Source organism: Macrobrachium rosenbergii, chromosome 8 (genome assembly GCF_040412425.1).
Source record: "Macrobrachium rosenbergii isolate ZJJX-2024 chromosome 8, ASM4041242v1, whole genome shotgun sequence".
Classification (NCBI taxonomy): Eukaryota; Metazoa; Arthropoda; class Malacostraca; order Decapoda; family Palaemonidae; genus Macrobrachium; species Macrobrachium rosenbergii.
In genome coordinates this window covers 66905448-66922197 of record NC_089748.1, presented here as the reverse complement: position 1 = coordinate 66922197, position 16750 = coordinate 66905448, and the positions used below count along the sequence as shown (strand labels likewise).

The window sequence follows — 16750 nt, the reverse complement described above, 5'->3', positions numbered from 1 at the left end:
CCATCATGGAAAATAATGGAAGACCTGTACAGTATGCACATAGCTACTGCCACTCTTTTTTTTTGCATTAAAAAAAGACTGATGTGTCTAGGCATTCAAACAAACATGGGATGCATTGTGAAAAAAGTACAATATAAACTTTGAAGATACTATACTCACAGGCACAATAATAAGAAGACAACAAAAAATAAAATTTCAAGTACAATACTGTACTATCTAAATTGATGCTTATTACTTGCTTATCTAAAATTACGCCTAGGTGCATTTATAACTTACAAGCTTAATAATATTGCCATAATGATTCTATAAGCAATTACAATACTACAATCATATAAGGTACCTTCTTAACTGAGAAGAAGAAGAAAGTATATGAACACTCAGCTTATAGGTTCAAACCCATAATGGTGTAGAAATAACATTGAAACTGAGGCTGTTAACATGACAGGTAGTCAATGAAATGGGAACGTCTGCAAACATCATGGGTTCAAATCATACCTGAGAATGGGAAAAAAAGATTGGATTTACAATGAATCAGGAGTTTGTTGCTATGAAAAGCCATCAAAGAGAGAATACAGTATTTTTCATCTTATATATGCACTGACCCTCAAACCTAACACAACCTCTTAAGATGAAAATATAAGCAATACTACAAATACGAAATAAAGTACTCTACAGTATATCAGTACACACAACAAAGATTTTACCATAATTTCCTTTCTAGCAACAACTCTGGTATATCTGCAATTTCACTGTATGACAGAACAAGACATTCTGAGCCATTTCAAATATAGCAATAGTATCTGTAAACTCACAAGACAGAATTCTAAGAATAATGAATAAAATATCTGAGCCCAGTATAATTAGTTGCATCTGACTTAAATCTGAGCCTTTGTTAAATGTACAATGCATATATATCATTCAACATCTATATAATTACTATATTTATGCATCATCATCTACATACACTACCAAAATCACATTTTTGAAGGCCATAAAGTACAAAAAAATAATCACTATCTTTCAATAACAAAATCTTAATAATAAGTCCTAAACATTAGAAGAGATATTGTATTGGAAATCACAAAGGATACATTTGTGTTGCTTTCTTTGGATATTAGTACTTCAAATGCAATAAAGGCATATAATACTCTAGTCTATCTGTTCAGGAGTAATAATGGGAGAAAATATCCATTATCAGATACTTGCACTTCTTGAAAGATATATTACATCATTTTGATATGAAAATTACATTATATTCCCATTGACAATTACTTTGTTTATATGATAGCTCTTCACACATGACAAACAATGTATGATTGCTATATCACTTCAGTGCAGACAAACAGGCAAAATGTCTACATTACCTTTACTGTTTGACAATGGTATATACTGTACTTTTATAGTTTTATTTATAAGAATCTGCAGAGCACCCCGGATATCAATCACCTTCTGCCTTTCTTATGATTATGTAGTCATAGAATTTTGTATACAATAATTCAAAACCTGAACAAGATCCTTAGGGAGCCGTCACATCCTCAGTTGTCAGACCTCACCTTCCTAAGTCACAATAAAAATCTATTTGCTTACGGAGCATAAGCCTGAAACTGCATTAAAAAGATCCATCCCTCAAACATGTAGGTTAAATTGCATTATTATGAATTGAACAGCATTTAAGAATTTAAAATTACATCACAAAATAATGTACGAATTGTATCTAACATAAACCTAATACAAATTCATGACAACATTTCTTAATATCTTGCTACTAAATAAAATGTAACTCTTGTCTACAAACTAGAATATCATAAACTACAGTACTGAATAAAAATTTCTTTGAGAAATGAGTGTAGTGTAATAAGAAAAATTACCTGGGTAGTAGTAATGTACATTGGATAACTACAGTACATGCTTAAGCAGTTTACCTAATAAGTTGAATTTTTCTTCAAAAGGTTAGCGACTAGTATAACTTATTTTGAGATAAATATGAAATAAAGATTTCAGTGCCAGATATAGCCTAATGAATCACAGATTACTAAAACTAAAGGGGACTTCTTATCTGCTTCCAGTACTAGATGCTCAATAAACACTTCATATCAAAATATGAAATGCTATGCAGGGGCTGAGTTGAATTTTTCTTCAAAAAGTTAGAGACCAGTATACACTTGTTTTGAGAGAAATATACAATAAACAAAGTTTTCAGTGCCATAAATAGCCTAGTGAATTAGAGATTACTAAAACTAAAGGGGGTTTCTTGTCCACTTCAAGTCCTAAACGCTCAATAAACACGATGTCAAAATGTGAAGTTATGCAAAGACTGACAGAATGGACAACCCAGTGTCCCCACCCAGCCCATACCTAATGAAAAAATAAAGACAGGAGCAAGGAAGACATGCAAGGCCTAAACCTGCAGTAACAGCCAGATTCTAATTACATCTAAAAAGAACTAGACTTAATGTTTTACCAGTATGAGCATGGGGCCTGTATTTACCACTATGATGAAATAAATAAAACAATAACACTAAATAATGAACTTTACAAAAACAGAGACACGAAAAAGAAAACTGAACCCAAATCTGTCATGTCAGCAACAAACGTGAAGTAAGATTACTTTGTTTTTAAATTATAAATTACTTGCTACTAACTCATAATTTAAAAACAGAGCCATCTTACTTCAGGTTTGGTGCTTACTTGACAGATTTGGGTTCGTTTACTTTTTCGTGGGTTGTGCTTTACTTTTGTAAAGTTCATTATTTGCTGCTAACTTTGATACTGGTATATCCCTGAGGGCCACCATAGTTTATACCACGTCCAATTTTCTAATTCAACTTTAATTAATGGGGGGATAAAGTGACAAAATGGGGTTACTGAGGTATTCCTGATTTAACATCCTATGTGCAAACATAAGAACTTCTTATGATATCTCCAAAGAAATCTAATTTAGAGGGGATGACCAATGATCCTGATTTATTAACTGCAAATTGTAGCAACGTGGTCTTAGGACTACAATCTGTCCAAAGTGACAGTCCTCCTGACACAAGTATCTGGTGTGAATAGACTGAATAGACATTCCTAGTAGTGAGCAAATCCTAAGAGTAAAATTTCAACTGAAAATTAATTAAATTTTACCATTCAGGAAGGTCATAAGGGCTTCAAGAGAACCAACTTAGAAAGCTTAACTTGCATGAAACATGGTAGAATATGCTCTTTGGATCGAAATGCTGTATAGGACACGTCTTCTAGTCTGTATGGAAGGCGAAATGAGGTCATTTTGTAGCTAGTGATGACTCAACAAGGACACCATTAACAACACAAAGCCCTTTGGCTGAAGAGGGTTTTGAGTGTCAAGAGGCAATTTGCAGCATTGGACAAGCCTTTCAATTGGAGTGTAAACTAGAACAAATACAAGCATTTGGGCTGAAGGTTTCCAGATTTTCATTAAATTAGTTGGTATGAAGTTGATGAAGAAAGCTAAGCCAAGGTCGAAACTTCTTTTGAAAATCGTTTAGAAAAAAGAGAACATTCAGAACTCTGAATTCCTCTGAGATTTTCAGAAGTCTTGATACAGATCAGTGCAAACCTTTGGAAACAGAATGGGGGAAAACTTCAGTTATCAAAAAAGTGTAATGGCATTTACTTTTTACTTTTATGGATCTGAGACTAGCACAGCAGTGGGTAGCTTTTTCCCAATATTGAAAATTTTGCATTGCTGATTCCAAAGATATGTAATGTTGGTTTATTATGAAGCAGAGGTTAGCATAGGGAAAAAGATGGCTCACAGTAATTTGAATTTTTTTAAGGCCATACGTAAGGCAACAGGTTGGTAAAATGTGCATATAATTTTGAAATTTCCTGAGGGAGGAAAGGACTTTGGTATCAAAGAATTACTAGAGTGTATAGAGGTGGGTGACGCACAATAGTTGGAAGGCTTTAAAAGTTGCTGACAAGCATTCTGTGTAAGTATATGACGTTGTTGCGGTTGTGGAAGTTTTCTGCAGTGGGGTCAAACTTTGACTGAGTGGTTAATGGTTGTACATTGTAGTAAATTTTACCGATATCAGTCATACATATTTGTTGTTCAAAATTTTCAGTTTTGTATTACTGAGCTGTACTCAGACATTTTCTTCTTCCACCCACTCTGTGTCAGATCAGTCGCTTCAACCATTCTAATGCTGATGATTTTACAAGCAATATTCACTAAATCTCTTCCGTACCTCTCTGCCTCCCTTGGCACTGCATGGTCTGTTTTCATAAACTGTCAAACACAGGTAATGTGAATCTTTACGAAGACCATGTGAAACCTTGTAGAGTTCAGTACTTCAAAAACAAATTTTCTTCTTATCCAGCTGATATTCTAAGTTTGAAAACAACTGCAAATTTAGAAATAAATAACAGTTGAATAACTAGCACCCAGTGCTTACAAGTAAACTTTAAAACATATTTAAATAATAAGATTGCCTTTCCTCAAAAGTTCCTCCAAGTTTACAGTATGAGAAAGAATTTACAGCCTTATGTGAAGTACTCCCTTGCTTGAGGCAGCTTTCCTTCTCCTTGTTTTGAAAAATAAATTTTCCAAATTTTAATAACTAGCATATTACACAAAGCTTGGATGCACCTTGAAGTCTGTTGTAGGGTCACCACTTTGTTGTACTTGAGATGATAATGAACTGTAGTTACTGAATTGCTCTTCTGAAGCGACTTATTGTATGCCCTCACTGTTCTCAAAATTGCATACTCTAATAAGCTAAATACTTCACAAATATTCACACAATACAAATGCAAGAACTAAGCCATCCTATTACCATTTACCTCTAATTACAAGGCTTTCTTACCTCTAATTACAAGGCTTTCTGCCCTCTTCTGTATTTTTTGAGTCTTAATGGGAATTTATGGTACTATTTCACCAACATAATGAAAGAGTTGACTAATGAAACTACTGTACTATCAAACCTCTTTTACATGTGTCATACCTTATGTTTACTATTGCAGTGGCTAAGCTATTCCACTTTTTTTGACACATTTATCACATATTTTTACTCTTGCCGTAGCTAAGCTATTCTTTCTGTGAACAAAAGTCGAGCATCTTGGAAAGTTTAATAATAATCTTGACAAAATTGTTTATAGGGAGGGGCTTCTTTTCCCCAGCAATAATTATGGACAACCTATTTCGAGTGCTCAAGAAATTAATGACATCTTTGGTTTGTTATAATGAAATGTGAGCTCTTGCTAAATATTAATAATAATAATTTACATTTCCATATTCTCAATTAAATTTCAATAATGGTACAATAAACGATATCCAATATCCTAACCAGAGATAATGAAACTATAGCTGGTCACACTGTCAGCAATGAATGCTGCATATATAAATGGCAACATAGCAGCATACAATTATCATAAGCACAATGCATAAAAGAAATGTGCTTACTTTACTTGATAATTTCATACTTTTCATATTCTTCTAAATGCTGCTCTTCATAAAGTGGGTAATTATTTTGATGTCTTTTGAGCTTGAATATCTTGTAGATAAGCATACATCAAGATTTTTTTTTATCCACAACAGCAATCCATTTTACAATCATCTTACTTGTAAAAAAATGTAATTGTAGTCAATAAACATTAAAACTACTTTTGGAACTTTTGCATGATAACCTAGTGTAGTAATGTTAGATATTCTATAGCCTTTCTGTTTCCATCCTTATTCAAATGAAATATATAATATATTTCCATCACATAAAAGAAAAACCATGATTATAGTTGAATTTTCTTGACTATCCAAGCCAAAAAAATATCAATTTAACTTTTAGGTAGATTCACAGCCTATTTTGGCAAATTCAAGGTGGTCTATGGGTGAACAAAACTAATCCCTTTAGTAATGTACCATGCAGAGGAAAAAAATACTTATTACAGTAGATTCCTGTTATTGATGTACCCTCTGACCAGTTTTATAAGCCCAGACCCGTCTTAAAGAAATAGTGATAACTCAATTAAATGGACTAACAACCTCAGACCATAAATTGCATTTACTTGAGGGTAGTATTTTACCATGAGAACTAAAAAATTTGATGGAGAAAGATAATTCATTTGTTTAACATACATTTAAACCTAAGATAATTTTTTTATTCAATCTTACTGAAACAGATACAAAGATCTGACAAGGCATACTAATACTACCAAATTCATAAAACTTACTGATGAGAAACCACATGGCCACTTCTAACACTGTAGTGTACAAAGTTGCTCTGTCCATAAGTATTATCTAATAATCAAGAAAGAAACAAATATCCCTCAAAATTTTTTTTTATCAAAATTGCATTTTATATTATACAATACTGGCAGTCCCCGGTTATCGGCAGCCTGAGTTATTGGCAATCCAGTTTTGCAGTGCTTGTCTTGCGACAACAATAACTGGATTTTCGGTGACGATATCCGTTTATCGGCGCTGATACCCACCAAACAGAGGTGCCAATCCCTGCGTATCGACGCCAGTATCCGCGTATCAGCACCGATATTTGTCAATTTCCAGTTATCGGTGATTTTCAGTTATCATTATGCTGGGAGTGGAACCCTCGCCGATAACCAGGGACTGCCTGCATACAGGTAATTCTTCTACAAGTTTGAGATTTACTCAGATGCCTGGTTAGAAATACTACAAGAAAATTTCATTCATCTAGAATACTTACAAAACATGCAATTCAATTCTCTTTGTAAAGTGTGAAACTCCTTTGTCTACAGTCTATCAGCAAGTTCTGGAATTCATCACTCAGACCTTTAGCTCCACTTGTACAAACAGTTTGTTATTATTTTAAATATCACTATTATTGTCATTAGATATCTTAACATTAAGAAAATTCATACAAATCACCAGCAAGTCCAAACGAAAAAACAAGCTACAGTAATTTCAAATTATCCTAGACCATAATGACAACTTTTTCTTAAATACATATGCATGCTGTGTACTGGACCTCTAGAGTTGTGCAAGCAAAAGGCTACAGAACAAAAATATGTGAATACTTTATAATTATAAGGTAATACCATATATCTTTACTCAACTTGGTTCTTATGAATTCTCTTGAAAGCAGCTGTTAGTCCAATTTTCTCTTTTTGTTCACAGAACACAGTTCATGCTTCTCATCAAAACAAGGTTTGTTTGCTAGTAGAGTACAAATATTCTTTTATATTTCTAGTCAATTTTGTTGTGTGATATTAAAATTTATGGCATATCTAGCGTAAGAATACATATACTGTACTGTACATGTAATCAAAATTCACAAAATGTATTTTGTGTGTTCTGTCTTATTTCCAGGAGGTTTGATAAATCTTCAACAAACTAAAAAAATAACAAGTCGTAAGGAAATCTGTGTTGCTTTAGCCAACTTTACTGAATTCAAAAGAATCTGTTAGTTGCTTTATGAAAACAGTTATGCTATCATGAACTGAACTAGAGAAGCATTTGATCAGCTTTTTTTGTACAATGAGCTAAAGTAGGCTTAAATATATGGCTTAGCTCTTAGCTAATTTATACAACTTACTAATCCAACATATAAAATCTTTAAAAAAATTCCTTGCAAAATTGGAGGTATATCATAACTGCATGTTAAATCTCAGTTTATCAATAACTTACATAATTTCTGACAGAGATAAAAAAAAATTTAAACTTTATTTGTTGAATAATTTCAGAAACCAACTTTCTTTCACATATCTTGAATTTCATCGTTGCTGGCACCGTTGAAATTTCGTGGGCCTCAGATGAACAGAACTGCTCAATGCAACTACTTCTAGAAATAACACCAACTATACTCAAGCAGGACTGAAGATAGCAACTTTGACGCAAAAAAAAAAAAAAAAAAAAAAAAAAAAAAGAGAGAGAGAGAGAGATCTGCTTTGAGGAAATTCTTCACAGGAAAATGCTGCTTATCTCAGCAATCAAACTGCATGAGGTCATCACCTGACTAGATGCTACATAAAATGCTTAAATGCAACTAAACATGCAATACTACCCACCAATCTGGCATGATTCTAAGTTTCTCAATCTTACTACAACATGAAGGAATATTAAAATTTTTCCCACTGAACCAAGAGATTACCTGATAAGGACTATACTTAAAAGGACACATGAAAAACTTTTTCTTTATTATACAGGATGCATTGTGATGAAACAGCAGAATAGATGAAATCTGTAAAAGTAGAAAATTAAGCAAAACAAGCAAATTCAAATACATAATTAAATGAAAATCAAATAAACGTTCACATGGAATTATATAAAAAGAATAAGTTGTTAGATTTGGACTCCATGAATATAACTGTTGTACTGTAAACCCCCCGTATTCACGTTCTCAAGATCTGCGGGTTTCTCTGTGGAACATATCTAGCCATTATTCGTGGAAAATTCGCCCATAAGTGATATTTTCACTGAGAAATATTCACTAATTACCTTATCTTCATATAATTTTCATGAATAAATGCACTTTTTGTGATAAAACTATTAAAATACTCAGGTATATGCATTTTTACAGGGTTTTTCTGTGTTTAAACTATCAAAATGGGCAGTTCTAAGTGTTTTTAGAGGGGTTTTAAATATTCGCACATTTTAGCTATTTGCGGGGGGGGGTGTGTGGGACGCATCCCCCGCGAATACGGGGGGTTCACTGTATACCTACAAGCTAAAATAAAAAATATTTTAGTTAATAATATAGAATTAGATCTTATTGAAAGCATACATTTGCAGTGAATAACCATCAATTTAACAAGTGATCTTCCAATTTACTCAGTCTAGCCTTTGTCAAGGGTCAGTTTCAGGTCGTGCTCCTCAATATACAAAAATAAAAGCTACAAGCAACTAATTTACAAAATCAACCTTACTCCACTTCAGGATCTCAGACAATTGGTTTTTGCAGTAAAGTTACTGGGGTGACACCTCACAGTTATAAAATACCCGAACTATTAACATTAAGCAGAGTATCAAAATATATACAGCAAAACCTCAAAGATACAGACAAATAGAAAGACAGGGGTGTCTACTTGGATCTTTTGAAAGATTGAGACCTTTACAAAGTTTTATGGTAGGCTGGCTAATGGCCTACTAACCTGTGATATGATTATAAGAAATAACACTAATTTTTCTTGGTTACTTGCCCAAATCATCGATAATGATGAAATAAATATCGTAGTGTGTGTGTTTGAGAGAGAGAGAATTATAATTATTACTTATAGAATTATTATAAAAACCAATAAAAACATCTTTTCAAGTGTGTGTGTGTGTGTGTGTGTGTGTGTGTGTGTGTGTGTGTGTGTGTGTGTGTGTGTGTGTGTGTGTGTGTGTGTGTGTGTGTGTGTGTGTGTGTGTGTGTGTGTGTGTGTGTGTGTGTGTGTGTGTGTGTGTGTGTGTGTGTGTGTGTGTGTGTGTGTGTGAGAGAGAGAGAGAGAGAGAGAGAGAGAGAGAGAGAGAGAGAGAGAGAGAGAGAGAGAGAGAGAGAGAGAGAGAGAGATTCTCTATTGATTTCTCTGCTTCTCATAGTCTCTTAAATTTCTTTGAGCAGGCAATAAAAAACTTTATTATAAACAGAAAAATGATTCTTAGCTAACTGTGTTTGCCTATTATCTAAGAACTTTTAATTTATATTTACTATATTTTACCATGCAAGCTAAAAATGTTAACTGTGAACACAGCAACAAATTTACACTGATTTGTTTCTTTATTAAGGCTTGACTTCCTACATTATCTATGCTTTATTTCTTTTCTCCTGATATTTTCTTCCTGTATAAATAAGCATAAAAATGTGTCCAGATCTTTGAGGGTTTATTGTCTCATGTCTACTGCTTAATATCCAAGTTGTGATTTCTACCCTGGAGGTTTCTGTACTCAATACAGCAGTTTTGAAAGGCAGAGGAAAAGAACTTTCAAATGATAAGACATTTTTAGCTCGTGCAACAAATAGCAAAAAATTCCTCACAGCCTATTTTCTACACAATTAAACAATTGTGCATCATCTTAAAATCCTAAATCTGGTTTTAAAATTTTCCTGAACTATTCAGCACTAACAAGTCTACCAAACTTTTTCCATGCTATATAAGCCACTTGATATTTTTAAATAGATACAGTACTGACTACTGCATTATTCTTGCAATAAAGAATAACCTTTACATGTAAGTATATACCCATTAAATACTTTGTTTCTATACTATTCAAAAAGATTATGATGGAAACAAAAGTGAGTTATATCGTGAAGAGCTATCAATGGCTTTTATTCCTACAAATCTAAGATTACTCCTGCAAGAAAGCACATGATTACAAAGAACGGTCCCACTCTAATGTTAACTATATTAGAGGTTGTGTTTTGCATAAAACCTTACAGAAGTTACACATAAACTGTTTAAAATTAATAAATATGACTAATATATAAATCACTTTCTCCTCTTCTTCCCACAGAAAATTGGACTTTGCACTGGTGTTAATATCTTGGGAGTTGAAAGTTCATCACAAACTTTTTCTTCTTTTATTGATACAGCTAAAGGCACTTTTGAAGATCCAGATTTGCTTTTAGCTGAACTAGAATATGAGGAAGGTGTCATTGCAGCAGATGATGATGAGGTACTTGCAACAGATGACCGATTCAAAAATTTCATTGGGTCATCTTCTGGATCATCAGCCATTTCAGCCAAATCAAGCAAACTTGGATTATACAAAGATATCTCATTCCCTGAAATTAAAATTACAACTATAGTATTCGGGTAAATTTCATATGTAAAACTGCACCTGTATCCCTGCATCCACTTGCTACTGATCCATTTACCCACGTTGAGGTTAAACAGCTTTGAAATTGTCTGTGGCATACTGACAAGCAAAAGCACAATCAAAACAAAGCATTTCCCTTTCAATATTACATTACCATAAGAGAGAGAGATAAGCATTCACTTCTACACAGTATCGCACTATGAAACTCCTCTACATACAAGCATACACTTTCCCTCTCTCCTCGAACATTTCTCACTTTTAGTTTTCTGTAAAAAAACTATTGAGATGGCTTTGTCTGTCTGTCTGCACTTTTTTTGTCCCCCCTCAGATCTTAAAGACTACTGAGTCTCGAGAGCTGCAAACTGGTATGTTGGTCATCCACCCTCCAATCATCAAACATACTAAATTGCAACCCTCTAACCTTGGTAGTTTTTTTTAATCTATTTAAGGTTAAAGTCAGCCATGATCATGTGTCTGGCAATGCTAAAGGGCAGGCCACCACCAGGCCGTGGCTGAAAGTTCATGGGCCGCAGCTCACACAGCATTATACGTCATACAGAAAACTTGACTGCACCGAAGAAACTTCAGCACATTTCTTACTTGTTAATTTTTGTCTTTTGTCATAATTTTCACTACATAAAACAAGGAAAAACAATAAAAATAATGCTGATACATTGCTCCCCATCCAGACTAATGTACATTTAGCACTACCTACATAATCATAAACTGACTATTTGCATTAGTTTAATTTCTTTTTTTTTTTACTTATTTACTTTATAAGAAATATCTATAATTATTTTTCTTTATCGTGCATAACAAGTAATGATTTATGGGGTTTATATGAACATAAGGTGTTCGTTATTATCTGCTGTTTCAGACATCCAAAGGGGTCTTGGAATGTATTAACTGCAGATACAGGGTCGTGACATTGTTGAAATTTCACAGACGGAAAATACATTAAAAAGGCCATAATGGAACATCTGGGTTCTGTTGTTTCTCTAACATACTGACTGGTGATTAGTTATTTCGCTTTAAACCTATGCAAATAAGCATGTAAGCTTAATTTTCTATATGAAAAAGATTCACCTCTCATTCAAGAACAAATCCTCCTGGCTAGCATGAAATGCCATAGTTGAACATTAGAACTACTTTATATTACCTGTAACAACAAAAACACCATTTCCTGATAAAGACTGACAATGTGAGCTATCATAACATGACAAAAAAGTTTCACCCTCAGGTATCTGTAATCTTATAATCTCATTATCATTTGGTTTGACTAGATCATTAAGTCAAAAATGCTAACCTAGTGTGATCGCAAATAGGACATGCACTCAAATCAGCAGTATAGTTTTATATCTAATTTTTAATGGAAGTTTTTAAGAATATCCAACATTTCATGATCTTATAATGTGACTTATTAGACGGAGTATAAAATGAGGGGATTAAAAAAAAAATCTAAAAACCACTGTCCAAGGGACAAACAATTTCAATGAATATGAATGTGGAGAGATTAATACAACCAACAAGGTTTAACTTAAATGTTTTCCCTTGCTTGCCCACATCAGGTAATCCAGTTCTACCAGTGGAAAGGCCTAGCCAACCAACACCACTTTTGATCAAATCCAGTATGCTCTCAAAACCTAATACAAAAGATTTCCTTGAAGCAGTCTTTGATGAGATATCAGACGTAGATACAAGAAGGAAAAACTGAAAATGGAGGGGCTCAATATGGGTTCAGTCTTTATCTAGCAGCTCTCAAGTGACCTTAGCAGTATGGTTGCACATCCTGGGGTGGAAAGCATATCCTTTTGTCACCATTCCAATCTTTGAACCAAGAAAGTTCCCCTGTTCCACCAGAGTGACAAGCCAATGGGGAAGGGGGGAGTAAAAAGTAGTGAGAGAGGTCGTTCACCATTTTCAAACTGTACAGGGTTTGGTGCAGATTCATTATGAATTAATGAGACAATGCACAGCACTTTAGAAATACGAGTTAATTTGATCAGCATCTCCCCATGGCTATATTGGCTACAACAGACTACATCAGGGCTGATCTGTGGGTTACCATGTTGAGATAAATTTTTATAAAATTTAAACTTTTACTGTTTTGAAATTCAAGTATGTATCAGGTGTGCTATGTAAGAAAATATGTGCTATGTAAGAAAATATGACATACTGCATCTTAATCTAATGTTACAATTTATACAGTTGTCATCTTTAGTCTGCTGAATCAATCAATGTAAAATGTAATATTTAATTACCAACCTGAGCAGTTAGTTTATTAACCCTTAAAACGCCGAGCCTCTATTTACAAAAACATCTCCCGTATGCCGGCGGCGTTCGGGAGTTAGCGCCGAAGCGGAAAAAAAGTTTTTTTCAAAAAATCACAGCATGCTTAGTTTTTAAGATTAAGAGTTTATTTTTGGCTCCTTTTTTTTGCCATTGCCTGAAGTTTAGTATGCAACCATCAGACATGAAAAAAATATCATTATCATATATAAATATTGAAATATATGACAGCGCAAAAAAAAATTTCATATATAATTTTATACAAATCGCGCTGTGAGCAAAACGGTTAAAGCTAACGTTATTTTTTTTTCTTTGTATTGTACACTAAATTGCGATGATTTTGGTATATAACAAATTGTAAAACGATCAAACCAACACAGAGAAAATATTATCACAAAATAATGCATGAATTCGTAACGCTCGGACGTAAAAAAATGTTTTTTTCAAAACTTCACCATAAATCGAAATATTGTGCTAGAGACTCCCCGTTTGTTAAAAAATGAAGCTAATTGATTGAATATTACTAGACTGTAAGTGTTTTAGCTTATAATTGCAGTTTTCTACCATTTTGGTCGAGTTAAAGTTGACCGAAAGTCGAATTTTTTCTATTTATTGTGATTTATATGAAAATATTTCAAAAATGATAAAAGCTACAACCATGAGTTATTTTCTGTTGTATTGTACATGAAATTGCGCACATTTTCATATAAAAAAGTTTATGTAACGACTAATATAAAACGGTGAAAACATTACGACAACGTGACGAAAGAATTTCTGAGATGTTCGGCAAAGTTACCGCGCACGGACGTAAGGAAAATGTTTTTTTCAAAAATTCACTATAAATCGAAATATTGTTCTACAGACTTCTAATTTATTGCAAAATGAAGGTAAATGATTGAATATTATTGGAATGTAAGAGTTTTAGCTTACAATTGCGTTTTTCGACCATTTCGGTCGAGTTAAAGTTGACCGAAGGTTGAAATTTTGGCAGTTATCGTGATTTATGTGAAAATATTTCAAAACTGATAAAAGCTACAACCATAAGCTATTTTTAGTTGTATTCTACATGAAATTGCGCACATTTTCATATATAAAAGTTTATGTAACGACTAATGTAAAACGATGTAAACGTTACGACAACGTGACAAAAGAATTTCTGAGATGTTCGGCAGAGTTACCGCGCGCAGACGTAAGGAAAAAGTTTTTTTTTCAGAAATTCACCATAAATCGAAATATTGTGCTAAAGACTTCCAGTTTGTTGCAAAATGAAGGTACATGATTGAATATTACTAGAATGTAAGAGTTTTAGCTTATAATTGCGTTTTTTTACCATTTCGATCGAGTTAAAGTTGACCGAAGGTTGAAATTTTGGCACTTATCGTGATTTATATGAAAATATTTCAAAACTGATAAAAGCTACAACCATGAGTTATTTTCTGTTGTATTCTACATGAAATTGCACACATTGCCATATATAAGACTTTATGTAACGACTAATATAAAACAGTGCAAACATTACGACAACGTGACAAAAGAATTTCTGGCGCGGACGTAAGGAAAAAGTTTTTTTAAAAAATTCACCGTAAATCGAAATATTGTGCTAGAGACTTCCAATTTATTGCAAAATGAAGGTAAATGATTGAATATTACTGGAATGTAAGAGTTTTAGCTTACAATTGCATTTTTTTACCATTTCGATTGAGTCAAAGTTGACCGAAGGTTGAAATTTTGGCAGTTATCGTGGTTTATATGAAAATATTTCCAAACTGATAAAAGCTACAACCATGGGTTGTATTTTGCTGTATTTTACATGAAATTGCACACATTTTCATATATAAAACTTTATGTAACGGCTAATATAAAACAGTGCAAAACCTACGACAAAATGATGAAAGAATTTCTGAAATTTTTGGCAGAGTTACCGCGTGGGCGTAAGGAAAAAGTTTTTTTTTAAAAATTCACCATAAATCGAAATATTGTGCTAGAGACTTCCAATTTGTTGCAAAATGAAGGTAAATGATTGAATATTACTAGAATGTAAGAGTTTTTAGCTTACAATTGCGTTTTTACCATTTCGGTTGAGTCAAAGTTGACCGAAGGTTGAAATTTTTGTAGTCGACGTTTTGTGCGCCCACTCGGCACCCAACAGACAATTTTAGTCGACGTATGATACGTCCAGTCGGCGTTTAAGGGTTAAGCACCTGCCCTCAGCTAAATTTTGGCTTCCACAGTCTACATCAGAGATGTTCTATCAACTCCCCAAGTTATAAGATAAGTTTTTTTTTTTATCAAATTTAACAAATTTGTACTTTGGTGTTCATATATGCAATGTATTATTTAAAATTCAAATGTGTAGCAAAGATTACAAGTTTACATATTTGAAAATTTGAAAATATCTTCAAGTAATGTTACAATTCACAGTTTTCAGCTGAAGTCTGTTTTAGGAATCTACGAAAGATGTTTTAATTACCAACTTGAGCACAGGTAACCCTAAACTAAATAATAAAAATTCTGTGTTAGGCTTCAAACAAAACTGAAAGATAATAACAAAAGCTGGAAGAGGTGATAAACTATAATTAGACCATATGAAATATTTGCTGAACTTGAACTCAGGGAGAGTACAAGTTCCAATGGAATTAGCATGCATATCTTTAACTTCAATGGCCAGATATTTATCATCCTCAGTTGCATATCATACATGACTATGTCACATGCAAAAACAGTATGGACTAAGAGATTATGTAACAAATATGAAAGATATCCCAACAGTATATGCTGTTCCCACATAATTATCCAGTGAAGTGTTAAACAGACTAAGTGTTACATCATAATTCCTCCTCTTCTCCTGAGAGTCCGAGAGTTTGCTTGGATGGTCCTAGGCTTAATGTAAAGTAAAGGGTCTGCATATGTAAAAATCAATTCTTTCTCAAAAAATTACATTCTGTTTCTCTCATCAGTACTAAATATATTGAACAAGCATTCTTTGAGACAAGCCCAATATTTTTTTAACAAAAGATGTTGGTTTTTATTCTGTATTTTGGCATAAAATTATTTTAGAACATATGACCTTATTTCTCTATTCAGTCAAGTTTTTTTACTTTTTGGGGTTGCTTATGCTCACTGAACTATTTTTCCCATTTCAAATAATGTTTCAACATTTTCCTATTAAATACCAAGTATTTTGACATTTTCAAAGTTGTCAAATCTATTCTGGAAGAAATCAAATAATAGCTCTTTTGTTGATTACAGGATTAATAGAGTACAGGGTTAGTCCGCTTCTGACCAAAATAAGGACAATCTCAAGCATGATGTCATGTGGCTGCATTTGGTCGAGGTTAAGATAAAGAATGGTCATCAGTCAGTACTTGACTTTACCAAAGTGAAGAACAAGGAAGCTCTCTTGACCCGTATTAAGGCAGTCAGTCCTTTTAATCTCGAGGACCCGACCAGTTCTAAACAGAAACATCTCTTCTGAGAGATGTCAAAAGAGAAAATATGCAAAAGTAATAAAATAGCCAGCTTCATAATAAAGCTTTAAAAAGTTTTACTTGATTTCTAGTTTCTTTGTGTATTTTCACTATATAGCATAAAATTTAAAAAGAATTTTCTCATCCTTTTCCATGTTGAATGATTTGGGTTTCTGGTGACAGTTAAGACTGTCATTAAATATATATACTGTATATATATTAAGTATGTATGTGTGTGTATATATGTATATATATACTGCAT

The 16750-nt window shown here is 33.2% G+C and overlaps 1 protein-coding gene across 14 annotated transcripts in view; it reads right to left on the bottom strand.

The window, feature by feature from the left end:
* Positions 1-9518: 9518 nt before the first annotated feature.
* The window catches only part of Hsf (Heat shock factor), a 207815-nt gene continuing 200583 nt past the window's right edge, over positions 9519-16750 (bottom strand). For 8 of the 14 annotated variants that reach the window (XM_067107883.1, XM_067107889.1, XM_067107893.1 and 5 more), the window contains one exon: positions 9519-10697. In XM_067107883.1, coding sequence (XP_066963984.1) covers positions 10402-10697 — 296 coding nt within the window. In that variant the 3' untranslated portion in view covers positions 9519-10401. The remainder of the gene's footprint in view (positions 10698-16750) is intronic. The other 6 variants (XM_067107888.1, XM_067107884.1, XM_067107882.1 and 3 more) reach the window with 2 other exon arrangements.